This window comes from Anomaloglossus baeobatrachus, chromosome 1 (assembly GCF_048569485.1).
Source record: "Anomaloglossus baeobatrachus isolate aAnoBae1 chromosome 1, aAnoBae1.hap1, whole genome shotgun sequence".
Lineage (NCBI taxonomy): Eukaryota > Metazoa > Chordata > Amphibia > Anura > Aromobatidae > Anomaloglossus > Anomaloglossus baeobatrachus.
The window spans coordinates 658,259,673-658,273,060 of NC_134353.1; the positions used below are offsets into that span (position 1 = coordinate 658,259,673).

A 13,388-nucleotide genomic window follows, 5' to 3' on the forward strand; every position below is an offset into this window, starting at 1 on the left:
TACGGCTGCGAATGCTGGAGCAAAAGACGCGCCGATAGCTTCATAGATGGATTTCAACCAGAGCTCCATCTGTCTGTCAGTGGCATCCTTGAGTGAAGCCCCATCTTCAACTGCAACTATGGATCTAGCCGCCAGTCTGGAGATTGGAGGATCCACCTTGGGACACTGAGTCCAGCCCTTGACCACGTCAGGGGGGAAGGGATAACGTGTATCCTTAAGGCGCTTGGAAAAACGCTTATCTGGACAAGCTCGGTGTTTCTGGACTGCCTCTCTGAAGTCAGAGTGGTCCAGAAACATACTCGTTGTACGCTTGGGAAACCTGAAACGGAATTTCTCCTGCTGAGAACCTGACTCCTCTACTGGAGGAGCTGAGGGAGAAATATCCAACATTTGATTGATGGACGCGATAAGATCATTCACTATGGCGTCCCCATCAGGAGTATCAAGGTTGAGAGCGGCCTCAGGATCAGAATCCTGATCAGCTACCTCCGCTTCATCATACAGAGAGTCCTCCCGCTGAGACCCTGAACAATGTGATGATGTCGAGGGAATTTCCCAGCGAGCTCGCTTAGGCGGTCTGGGGCTGCGGTCCGTGTCAGAGACCTCACCCTGGGATCTATGAGACACCCCGGGAGGACATTGTTGTTCCAACTGAGGGGGACCAGGGTGCAATGATTCCACAGTGCCCATGGTCTGAGATACCGGTCTGGACTGCAAGGCTTCTAGTATCTTAGCCATAGTCTCAGAAAGTCTATCAGTAAAAACTGCAAACTCCGTCCCTGTCACCTGGACAGTGTTAGCAGGTGGTTCCCCCTGGGCCACCCTTAGCAGAGGCTCCGGCTGAGTAAGTGCCACAGGGGCCGAGCATTGCACACAATGAGGGTCAGTGGAACCTGCCGGTAGTATAGCCGTACATGCGGCGCAGGCAGCATAGTAAGCCTGTGCTTTGGCACCCTTGCTTTTTGCGGACGACATGCTGTTGTCTCCTCTGAGCAATCCAGGAGGGTATATAGCCAAAAATCAACCGTGCACCATACAGTGTAAAGTATAGCCTATAATCATATAATCTATAAGTACACTTCTGCACTAGTGGGGCCAGCACCTCAGGTGCTGCTTACCGCCCGCTCAAAGCGGTTGTGTGGTCACCAGAATCCCTGCCTGGGTCTCCCAGAGCTTGTCTCCCCTCTCCAGCGTCAGAAGAGCTGACAGGAATGGCTGCCGGCGTCCTGAGGAGAGGAGGGGGCCGTGGGCGTGCCCTAGAAAGTGCGGGAATCTGGTGCCCCACTGTGCACAGTGAGGGGGGTGGAGTATGCAAAGCATGTTCCAGCCCTCAGTGCTGACGTCCTGTACAGCGTCCCGCCCTTCCCCTGACTGGCAGGGCTGGGGGCGGGAAAAGAGTGAGACTAGGCCGCAAAAGCCGGGGACTAAAGTTATAAGCGCGGCCGGCGTATAAGCGCGGTCGGCGCGGTAGTCCCCGGCGTACTAACACTCCCAGCCGCGCTGCAGTGTGAAATGGCAGCGCGCGGTCAGCGCGGTAGTCCCCAGTAAACTAACACACCCAGCCACGCTGCAGTGTGTGATGGCACAAGCACGGTCAGCGCTGCGGTCCCCGGCGCACTAACACACCCAGCAATGCTGGAGTGTTTCTGTGCGCGGTCCCCACGGGGACACAGAGTACCTCAAAGTAGCAGGGCCTTGTCCCTGACGATACTCGGCTCCTTGTCCAGCAAAGTCCCCAGGGGCTGTGGATGGAGCACGGTCTCAGTGCCTGGAGACCGATTAGGATCCCACTTCACCCAGAGCCCTAAAGGGGATGGGGAAGGAAAACAGCATGTGGGCTCCAGCCTCCGTACCCGCAATGGATACCTCAACCTTAACAACACCGCCGACAAGAGTGGGGTGAGAAGGGAGCATGCTGGGGGCCCTGTTATGGGCCCTCTTTTCTTCCATCCGACATAGTCAGCAGCTGCTGCTGACTAAGCTGTGGAGCTATGCGAGCATGTCTGCCTCCTTCGCAAAAAGCATGAAAACTGAGGAACCCGTGATGCACGGGGGGTGTATAGGCAGAAGGGGAGGGGCTTTACACTTTTAGTGTAATACTTTGTGTGGCCTCCGGAGGCAGAAGCTATACACCCAATTGGCTGGGTCTCCCAATGGAGCGACAAAGAAAGGTTATATTGACAGAATGAGTTAATGCAGCAAGTCAATATTTGCAGTGTTGACCCTTCTTCTTCAGGACCTCTGCAATTCTCCCTGGCATGCTCTCAATCAACTTCTGGACCAAATCCTGACTGATAGCTGTCCATTCTTGCATAAGCAATGCTTGCATTTTGCCAGAATTTGTTGGTTTTTGTTTGCCACCCGTCTCTTGATGATTGCCCACAAGTTCTCAATGGGATTAAAGGGGTGGTTCACCCATATTTTTTATTGTCTAGATCGATATTATATTGAGAAACAATGTTTCTCTCAAATACCTTGTGTTGTCAATAGTGCCTGTGAGAGGCGCTATTGCACACCGCTGCTCCCCGTCCAGTGACGTACCCGTCCAATGCTGCCTTGTCACATCCGTGCAGCCGGCTACATTCTGAGCCCATCTGCTCCCTGCTCCTCCTCCCTCACAGCATGTCTCTTGCTTGCAGCGTTCTGCGAGGAGGGAGGAGGCAGGGGGGAGCAGGAGACGCGCCATGCTGTGCTAGGAGGGAGGAGGGGCGGGGAGCAGATGGGCTGTGACAGCAGTGAAGCACCGCTCACAGCTCAGAGTCTGGAAGACTGTAGCCGGCTGCACGGATGTGACGTGGCAGCATTGGACGGGTACGTCACTGGACGGGGAACAGCGGTCTGCAATAGCGCCTCTCACAGGCACTATTGCCAACACAAGGTATTTGAGAGAAACATTGTTTCTCAATATAATATCGATCTAGACAATAAAAAATATGGGTGAACCACCCCTTTAAGATCTGGGGAGTTTCCAGGCCATGGACCCAAAATCTCTATGTTTTGATCCATGAGCCATTTAGTGATCACCTTTGATTTATGGCAAGGTGCTCCATCATACTGGAAAAGGCATTGTTGGGCGCCAAACTGCTCTTGGACAGTTGGGAGAAGTTGCTCTTGGAGGACATTCTGGTACCATTCTTTATTCATGGCTGTGTTTTTAGGCAAGACTGTGAGTGAGCCAATTCCCTTGGCTGAGAAGCAACCCCACACATGAATCGTTTCAGAATGCTTAACAGTTGGCATGAGACAAGACTGGTGGTAGCGCTCACCTCTTATTCTCCTAATAAGCTGTTTTCCAGATGTTCCAAACAATCGAAAAGGGGATTCATCTGAGAAAATGACTTTACCCCAGTCCTCAGCAGTCCACTCCCTGTACCTTTTGCAGAATATCAGTCGGTCCCTGATGTTTTTTCTGGAGAGAAGTGGCTTCTTTGCTGCCCTCCTTGAAACCAGGCCTTGCTCAAGCAGTCTCCACCTCACAGTGCGTGCAGAAGCACTCACACCAGCCTGCTGCCATTGCTGAGCTAGCTCGGCGCTGCTGGTAGTCCGATCCCGCAGCTGAAACAGTTTTAAGATACGATCCTGGCATTTGCTGGTCCTTCTTGGGCGCCCTGGAGCCTTATTGGCAACAATGGAAGCTCTCTCCTTGAAGTTCTTGATGATGCGATAGATTGTTGACTGAGGTGCAATCTTTGTAGCTGCGATACTCTTCCCTGTTAGGCCATTTTTGTGCAGAGCAGTGATGGATGCACGTGTTTCTTTAGAGATAACCATGGTTAACTGAAGAGAAACAATGATACCAAGCACCAGCCTCCTTTTAAAGTATCCAGTGGTGTCATTTTTACTTAATCATGACTGATTGATCGCCAGCCTTGTCCACATCAACACCCACACCTGTGTTAATGGAACAATCACTAAAACAATGTTAGCTGCTCCTTTTAAGGCAGGAATGCAATGATGTTGAAATGTGTTTTGGGGGTTGAAGTTCATTTTCTTAGCCAATATTGACTTTGAAAGTAATTGCTGTTAAGCTGATCACTCTTTATGACATTCTGGAGTATATGCAAATTGCCATTAGAAAAACTTAAACAGTAGACTTTGGAAAAATTAATATTTGTAGCACTCTCAAAACTTTTGGCCATGACTGTACATATGGTAACAGAATTGCCCATTACATTCCAGTCCTTCTACAAAATCTGTTGAGATTTAATGGTCAAGAATCATTTGAGCAGCTTAACCCCTTCAGCCCCAGGCAATTTTCCGTTTGTTCCTCCCCTTCTTCCAAGAGCCATAACTTTTTTATTTTTCAGTCAATATAGCCATATGGGGCTTGTTTTTTTTGTTTGTTTTTTTTGTTGGACCAGTTGTACTTTTGAGTGATACCATTCATTATGCTACAAATTGTACTGGAAAACGGGAAGAAAATTCCAAGTGCTGTGAAATTGAAGAAAAAAAAAGTGCACTTTCACAACGGTTTAATTTTTTTTGATTTACCATTTTCACTATATGGTTGTCAAAGTTGTCTCTCTGTTATAGAGACTACTGATAGGTTCTGGGCCAGAGTCTCTTGCTTTGAGACTGCAGTTTAAAGTACACGCGCGTACAAATCGGATGGGTGCAATGCGAGAAAATCTCGCATTTCACTCGGCCCCATGTTAGACAATGCTGCTGCTCAGATCAGCAATTTTTTTCTAAGCCCTAATCGGACTGAGGAAAAACTCGCAACATGCTGCGATTTTCTGCAAGAGCCGTATCACTCGCACCAATTCAAGTGAATGGGTGTGAGAGAAACATCAGACTGCACTCGGATGTTATCCCAGTGCAGTGGGATATACGCACAGGCTGACAATGGAGGAGAGGGGGGGGGGAATTAACCACTCCGTCTCCTCTGCCGCGCCCACTCTTTACTTCATAAGAGTCGGTCACAGTCACATGACACTCAGCTCAGCAGAGCCTGAGCCAGGGGTTATTAGCATATCGCATGTGTTGCTCTCGCATGGGATGCCATACGCTAATGTGTCTGCAGCCTAAGGCCCAGTGCCCACGCTGTGTAGTTTTGACGCATATTTTCAGATATCTGCAGCAAAATCTGCACGTCCATTGTAAAGCCAGCAAAGTCTATGAGAATTCAGAAGTGCTGTTCCCACGCTGCTTATTTTTCCCTTGCGTATTTGGTGCAGATTTGGTGCAAAAAAAAAAAAGAAATTGCACCAACTACGCAAGGTTAAAAAATACTCAACATGGGCACAGCACCTCTGAATTCTCATAGACTTTGCTGGCTTCACAATGGATATGCAGATTTTTCTGCAGACTTCTGAAAATACGCATCAAAATCCGAGTCAAAATACGCAGCGTGGTCACAGGGCATTAAATATATTCCCTTTCCTTTGAGGAGGAGAGAATTAATGTCAGTTTTTCCCTGCCAATTGCATTCCCATCACCTTCTCAGGTGTTTCCAGTTTGGACCACTCCCAGTTCCTATATATACCCCCTGCTCCCAGTAGAGGGTGCTAGTTATTCTCTGTTCTCATTTGGAAGCTTGGCCTGATGGTGGAAGGAGCTGGTGGAGCTCTCTCTGCAAGTTGCTGTGTTGGCTGCAGTCTTGGTGTGCTTATTATGCGGTGTGGAAGTTTCCCGGTTGTCTGTTTACTTCCTCACTTTTATGTTGTTATCCCTGTGCATGTTTAGTTGCTCCTTTGTATTTGAGTGCCGTGTGTACAAGCTTTGGTTTTCCCCTGACCATGTTTAGTTGTGGGGTTTGTCACTCTATCCCAGCTCATCCCTTGGTTGGAGGAGGGGAGTTACATAAGGGCTTGGACAGGCGTTAGGGTCATGCTGGTGACCAAGACCTCGCTACCATCAAGCGTACCTCTGAGTAAAGGGATAGCGCAGGGTTCCCAGTCTGAGGGTCAGCCTAGGTGTCCTGGTCCTGTCATCCAGTCCCAGTGACGATGGTTTAACTGACTGGGCATTATGATTCTCCAGGTCAGTACAAGTACGTAGATGCCAAACATGTATAGTTGTTGTTTTAGTTTAGTTTTTTTTTATTTAGGTGGCAAAAAAAAAAAAAAAAAAAAAAACAAAAACATTTTTTGCTTTTGTTGCCTTTTTCCGTAACATTTTAATTTCTTGGGATCTGGGGCTGTTTGAGGGCATATTTACGCCCTGAGCTGACATTTTACTGATCCCATTTTGGGGCAGATAAAATGTTTTGATCGCTTTTTTTATTGCAATGTTGCGGCAATAAAGAAAACAAAAAATTGTAATTCTGGCCTTTTTTTCTTGTTATGCTGTTTATCGATCAGATTAATTTATATTTTGATAGATCAGACACTTCTGAATGAGATCATACCTAGTTATGTGTATTTTATTTTTCTTTTAATGGGGCAAAAGGGGTGTGATTAATTTATTTTTTTTACTCTTTACAATATTTAATTGCCTCCTTAGGGGACTGTGATCGCCTGTGATATACAGAGCAGTGCATCTTTGAGTAGAAACAATATCCATTCATCTAACTAATAGCTGACTTTCATTGACTGTTCTGTCAAATGGTTCTAATTTCGATCATGCCTCCTTGGCTAATAAGACTAGATTTACATACAGGACAGAAGCAAAGGAAGAACAGCAGCATTTACTGCAGGTTAAACAGTAACCATCACTTACATTTTTATTTCATAAATCAATAGTAAAAAAAAAAAAAAAAAAGAAAACTTTGTAATAAGAGTAATCTGCTTTACTCTCTTCCTGGACTGATAATTAATTCTCAAAATTCTCAATACCTGGGTAAAATCTATATTCAGTGAAGACAGATTTTTAAAATTACTGCAATAAGAGATGACAATTGCCATTGGTAAGATTCTATACAAATGGCAGGAGGTAGTAGGCAATACCTCTGCTTCTAGCTCCTTTTCTATCCCTCCCCTTTATCTCTCTACATTAGTCTTATCAGTAGCAGCTCTCATCTAGCTCGGTAATTAAAAAAAAAAAAAATGTCTTCACTGAATAAAAATTTTACCAGAGAATTGGGGATTTTCAAAATTAATCTTTCAGCAGGTTTTTGCTACCTCATCTGAGAGCAGCATAATATAGGCAAGGAAGTCCTGATTTGAACAATGTATCATTTAAGGCCACTTTAAAACGCTACGACATCGTTAGCAATTGCTAGCGATGTCGAGCGCAAAAGCACCCGCCCCCATAGTACATGCGATATCGTGTGATCGCTGCTGTAGCGAACATTATCGCTACGGCAGAGTCACACGCATATACCTGCTCTGCGATGTCGCTGCGACCGGAGAACCGCCTCCTTACTAAGGGGGCGGTTCGTTCAGCGTCACAACGACGTCATGGCAGCGTCACCGAACCGCCGCCCAATAGGGGCGGAGATGAGCGGGATGTAACATCTCGCCCACCTCCTTCCTTCCTCATTGCGGCCTGCTGCAGGTAAGGTGAGGTTCCTCATTCCTGCAGTGTCACACATAGCGATGTGTGCTGCCGCAGGAGCGACGAACTACTTCGTACCTGCAGCAGCGATATTCGAAAATAGGGGGGCATGTCACCGATGAGCGATTTTGACCGTTTTTGCGACGATTCAAAATTGCTCATAGGTGTCACACGCAAAGACATCGCTAGAGCGACCGGATGTGCGTCACAAATTCCGTGACCCCCAACGACATTGCTTGAGCGATGTCGCAGCGTGTAAAGCGGCCTTTAGATTACTGTGTGCACCCGTTCTGACACAGTGACAGACTTTAGATTTTGCATGTACGAATTGCATTGCGAAAGTATTCGGCCCCCATGAATTTTTCAACCTTATCACACATTTCAGGCTTCAAACATAAAAATTAAAATATTTTAATGTTATGGTGAAGAAACAACAACAAGTGGACACAATTGTGAAGTTGAAGGAAATTTTTTTCTTATTTTAAACTTTTGTAAAAAAATAAATAACTGAAAGTTGGGGCGTGCAATATTATTCGTCCCCTTTACTTTCAGTGCACCAAACTCACTGCAGAAGTTCATTGAGGATCTCTGAATGATCCAATGTTGTCCTAAATGACTGATGATGATGATATATATATATAAGCCACTTGTGTGTAATCAAGTCTTCGTATAAATGCACCTGCTCTGTGATAGTCTCAATGTTCTGTTTAAAGCACAGATAGCATCATGAAGACCAAGGAACACAACAGGCAGGTCCGTGATAATATTGTGGAGACGTTTAAAGCCAGATTTGGTTACAAAAAGATTTCCAAAACTTTAAACATCGCAAGAAGCGCTGTGCAAGCGATCATATTGAAATGGAAGGAGTATCATACCACTGCAAACCTACCAAGACCCGGCCGTCCCTCAAAAATTTCATGTCAAACAAGGAGAAGACTGATCAGAGATGCAGCCAAGAGGCCCATGATCAGTCTGAATGAACTGCAGAGATCTACAGCTGAGGTGGGAGAGTCTGTCCATAGGACAACAATCAGTCGTACACTGCACAAATCTGGCCTTTAGTGGCAAGAAGAAAGCCATTTCTCAAAGAGATCCATTAAAAATGTCGTTTAAAGTTTGCCACAAGCCACCTGGGAGACACACCAAACATGTGGAAGAAAGTGCTCTGGTCAGATAAAACCAAAATCAAAACTATTTGGGCACAATGCCAAATGATATGTTTGGCGTAAAAGCAACACAGCTCATCACCCTGAACACACCATCCCCACTGTCAAACATGGTGGTGGCAGCATCATGGTTTGGGCTTGCATTGCTTCAGCAGGGACAGGGAAGGTGGAATTAAAATTAATGGGAAGATGGACGGAGCCAAATACATTACCATTCTTGAAGAAAACCTGTTGGAGTCTGCAAAAGACCTGAAACTGGGATGGAGATTTGTCTTCCAACAAGACAATGATCCGAAATATAAAGCAAAATCTACAATGGAATGGTTCACAAATAAACGTATCCAGGTGTTAGAATGGCCAAATCAAAGTCCAGACCTGAATCCAATCGAGAATCTGTGGAAAGAGCTGAAAACTGCTGTTCACAAATGCTCTCCATCCAACCTCACTGAGCTCGAGCTGTTTGCAAAGGAAGAATGTGCAATAATTTCAGTCTCTCGATGTGCAAAACTGATACACATACCCCAAGAGACTTGCAGCTGTAATCGCAGCAAAAGGTGGCGCTACAAAGTATTAACTTAAAGGGGACAAATAATAATGCACATCCCACTTTTCAGTTAGTGTTTGTTTTTTTTTTTAAATAAGCAATAAATATAGTTCACCTTCACAATTGTGTCCCACTTGTTGTTGATTCTTCACCATAAAATTTAAAATTGTTATCTTTATGTTTAAAGCCTGAAATGTGGAAAAAGGTTGAAAAATTCAAGGGGCCGAATACTTTCGCAAGGCACTGTAGAAGTGCTGGGAGAGCTATCCCAGCTCACACCAGGCTTTCAGTGTACGTTTCCATAGACAGAAGCTGCTAATCACAGAGGGGGGTGAAGTCAGACTACAGCTCAGCCCTGCTCAGACCCACTAATGATAAAGATAATATGTGTATACTAACATTGCAGGTAATCAAAAACAGTCATTGGGATAAGACAATAAAACCTGAATTCTCTGTTTTAACTCTTGCAGCATGCTGTCTTCAGATTACATTGCAGAAACCTGCTGACAGAGTCCTATTAATGAATCCTGGCAGAGAAAGAAGCATATATCTCTGATACACTACAAGGTTTCTTATTTTTAGGTGACCTCCTTACTTGCTCCCTTTTCTTTATTTGAATATGGTGCCGCCATTGCGGTTATTGGCGGCACGTGCGCATTGTCACAGTAATTCTGTCTTTATTAACATGGTGCCGGAGTCCACGCATACGCGTACCAAAATCTCCAGCACCATTTTATTTAAGACACTGCGGTGAACACTATAAGAGACATCAACACGTTTGCAGATTTTTAATTTATTTATTTATATACATCTGTGAGCAAGCCCCCTGCCGCTCATAGTCTTCACCGCAGTGTCTTCAATAAAATAGAGCTGGAGATCACGGTATGCGCATGCACAGACTCTGGAGCCATTTTAATAAAGACAGAAATACTGTGGCAATGCACACGTGCCGCCAACAACAGCAATGGTGGCATGGCACGATATTCAAATAAAGAGATGGGTCAAGCCAGGAGGACGCAGGAGGAGGTCTTTACAGTGAGGACCCGACCCACAAAGGCCCGCACCGTCAATCAAAGTGCAGTGCATTTGGGTAACTTTGATTAAAAAGATATTTCTGCAACCAAGCATCCGATCTTTCTACAACAATTATGCCTGGTTCAGCATCTAAGTGCCAGTATGGTACTGCCTTTAGCGTACCGTATTTTTCGGACTATAAGACACACTTTTTTTCCCCCAAATGTTGGGGGAAAGTGGGGGGTGCGTCTTATGGTCTGAATACAGGGCTGCGGGGAATGAGGGTGCTGCAGTGGAGCGGGTCATCTGGGGCATGAGCAGGCTGCAGTAGCCTGCCGTGACCACGTGGGCCCGCTCATTTCATATGCACGCCCATCCTCCCGCCCCATCATCCCTCGGCGCTGACAGGTGGACAGGGTGATGGGCGGGGGAAGCGCATAGTACACAGCCGGCCCGCATGATCACCCCTGGCAACTACAGCCTGGAGTGATCATGTGCGGCTATATTCATTTTCCTCCAGGCATCATCATCAGTACGGGGTGCAGTGAATCAGTACACTCACCGACAATGATCTCTGCAGCACCGCAATCTCCTCCTGTCTGCCGGCCGTGGCTGTGTGTGGAGACTAGCGGTGCTCATAGCGATGACGTCATCGCTGTGCGCATGTGTCCACACGCAGCCGCGGCCGGCACAGACAGGAGGAGATCGCGATACTGCAGGGAGCGTGGCCGGCCCCACACAGGTAAGCGGCGCTTGCTGCTGGCACAGACGGGAGGAGGAGCGATGCTGCGTGGAGCGAGGAAAGGCGAGTATAAAAGTTTTTGGGTTTTTTTTGTGTGCCACAGGAAGTGGCCATATAGCAGGATAGGGGTATATAGCAGGATGATGGCATATACCAGCATGGGGGTATATAGCAGGATGGGAGTATATAGCAGGGTAAGGGTATATAGCAGGATAGGGGTATATAGCAGGATGGGGGTATATAGCAGGATAGGGGTATATAGCAGCATGACGGTATATAGCAGGATAGGGGTATATAGCAGGATAGGGGTATATAGCAGAGTGGGAGCACATACCAGGATAGGGGGTATATAGCAGGATAGGAGCACATACCAGGATGGGGTATATAGCAGGATGCGGCCATACACCAAGATGGGGTATATAGCAGGATGCGGCCATATGCCAGGATGGGGTATATAGCAGGATGCGGCCATATGCCAGGATGGGGTATATAGCAGGATGGGAGCACATACCAGGATAGCAGTATATAGCAGGATGGCAGAATATAACAGGATGTGGGCTATACCAGGATGAGGGACATATATAAAGGCAGGAGGATCATTACCAGGATGGGGTACCTGAGTTAGAGAATTTGGGGACATTACCCCCATAACAGTGTCAGCAGCAGATCCTTGCCCCATAACAGTGTGTCATGGCCACATTTTTTGCTTAAAATTGTATTTACCTCCTCTAAAACCAGGGTGCGTCTTATAGTCCGAAAAATACAGTATATCACAAAATCCTGATGGTTGGTTCTCTTTGAAGGCAAGAATCAGTGAAACTATATTAGGAGAGCTTAAAAAAATTAGACATTTCTTAACTGGTAATGAAATATGTAGCTGTAATGTGGTGCTGATGTAGATGGCATATGCCACTGAGCTCAATGACTGGCTGCAGCGGTTTTGTTTGTGTAGCAGCGACAGAGCAGGCTCGTGGGAGGAAGGGAAGTATCTGATTTTTGTTATTTTACATCAGTGCCGACGTTTCAAAACATTTGGCATGTAAAGGTAACATGAAGGAAAATTTGAACAGTGGGGGTCCAGATCACTGAAACAAAGATGCAGAAAAGCCAATTAACATGTCTAGGAAGCCTGCTCATAGAAAATGTCTTCCAGAAGAGCAGAGTTGTATCTATCCTACAATTCAACAACAGTTCAGTTTCAGCCCCCTACTGATCAAAACTTCTAACCCGCAATTATGACATATCTCAAATTTTAAAGAAATGTGCAGAGTAAAGTAAAAAAATGTGCAGGGGCAATAATGTTCCTATAGCAGCTGTATAGAAAACACACCTTTGCTTGAACAGCATATGATGCTAGCAGCACAGAAGCTTCGGGTGGGCAGTAAATTTTCTCTTCCAGTATCTGCTTTTTAACCTATTTAAATAAGAAAATAGAAGAAGTTACGGAGAACTATGAATGTACAGGCAGATGTACAACCAGAACAATGATCAGAACGTAAACCAAGCACCTGCAGGAAGAAGAGATGCTGCGTAATCTCCTGTACAAGCTCTTCCTCAACATTTTCTGGGTAAAACTTGGCTAAAAAATGAAAGGTAACCGGCTCTTCTTTGGGGACATCATGGTCCAATACCTTTAAAATATAATGTAACCAAATTTAGGCAGGAGCATCATCACAAGAAAACTATACCACTATATCAGCGCTGCTGATTACAGGTTACCTTTTTATCCATTTTCAACCACGCAATAGTGTCCTTAATAGTATATTGAAGCCCAAAGAACCAGGTTTCCCGAAGCCCCAAAGTACGACATACCAGGTCAAAAAGGTCCTTTCCTTTCCATTTCACCTGAAATATAACATAAAAACATGGAAAAATATTGCTATGGATTTTCTGTGAAATGCCATTTTATTCTAGAATCATGTTTTGTAGCTGGCTGGATATAGCAAGAGTGCTGGGGAAAGAAAACTCTGATCCCACTAGTATCTATCCTGTCTTTCTGATCCAATACTGGAGATGCCAGGGGTGAAGAGGTAAGAAGAGACAGCTCACACTGCAGTCCATCCTGTCTTTCTGATCTAATACCTGGGGAAAACAGTGCTGCTGGGGAAAGAAGAACCTGTAGACACTGCTGTCCACCCTGTTTAACTGATATGATACTGGACCTACCGTGGGTGATGAGGTATGAAGCGTCTGCTCACACTGCTGTCCAGCAAGACAAAACAATCACTGATCTTGGGGAGACCAGCCAGAGAAAACACTGCCGGCAGCCAGCAAAGGCACTCAACACAGTGAAATCCTAGGTGCATTGCCCCCTAGGAAGTATGCAAATCAAAGTTTTTTATCGTCACTGGCTGCAACAAGCAGGTAAGGTACCCACAATCAGGACCCGCTGCTTCCTGGACTCAGTGAGTCCTGACCTGCAGGGCTGCAAGTTTCCTCTGTAAGAGACCGCAGCTGCCCGTGCCCATGATCAGGGTTCAGGGTG

The 13,388-nt window shown here is 46.0% G+C and overlaps 1 protein-coding gene across 3 annotated transcripts in view; it reads right to left on the reverse strand.

Moving 5' to 3' along the window:
- NF2 (NF2, moesin-ezrin-radixin like (MERLIN) tumor suppressor) overlaps nucleotides 1-13,388 on the reverse strand; it is a 168,342-nt gene that overhangs the window by 137,831 nt on the left and 17,123 nt on the right. For all 3 annotated transcript variants that reach the window (XM_075341632.1, XM_075341618.1, XM_075341624.1), the window contains 3 exons: nucleotides 12,623-12,748; nucleotides 12,412-12,534; nucleotides 12,234-12,317 (listed from right to left, as the gene is read on the reverse strand). In XM_075341632.1, coding sequence (XP_075197747.1) covers nucleotides 12,234-12,317; nucleotides 12,412-12,534; nucleotides 12,623-12,748 — 333 coding nt within the window. The remainder of the gene's footprint in view (nucleotides 1-12,233; nucleotides 12,318-12,411; nucleotides 12,535-12,622; nucleotides 12,749-13,388) is intronic.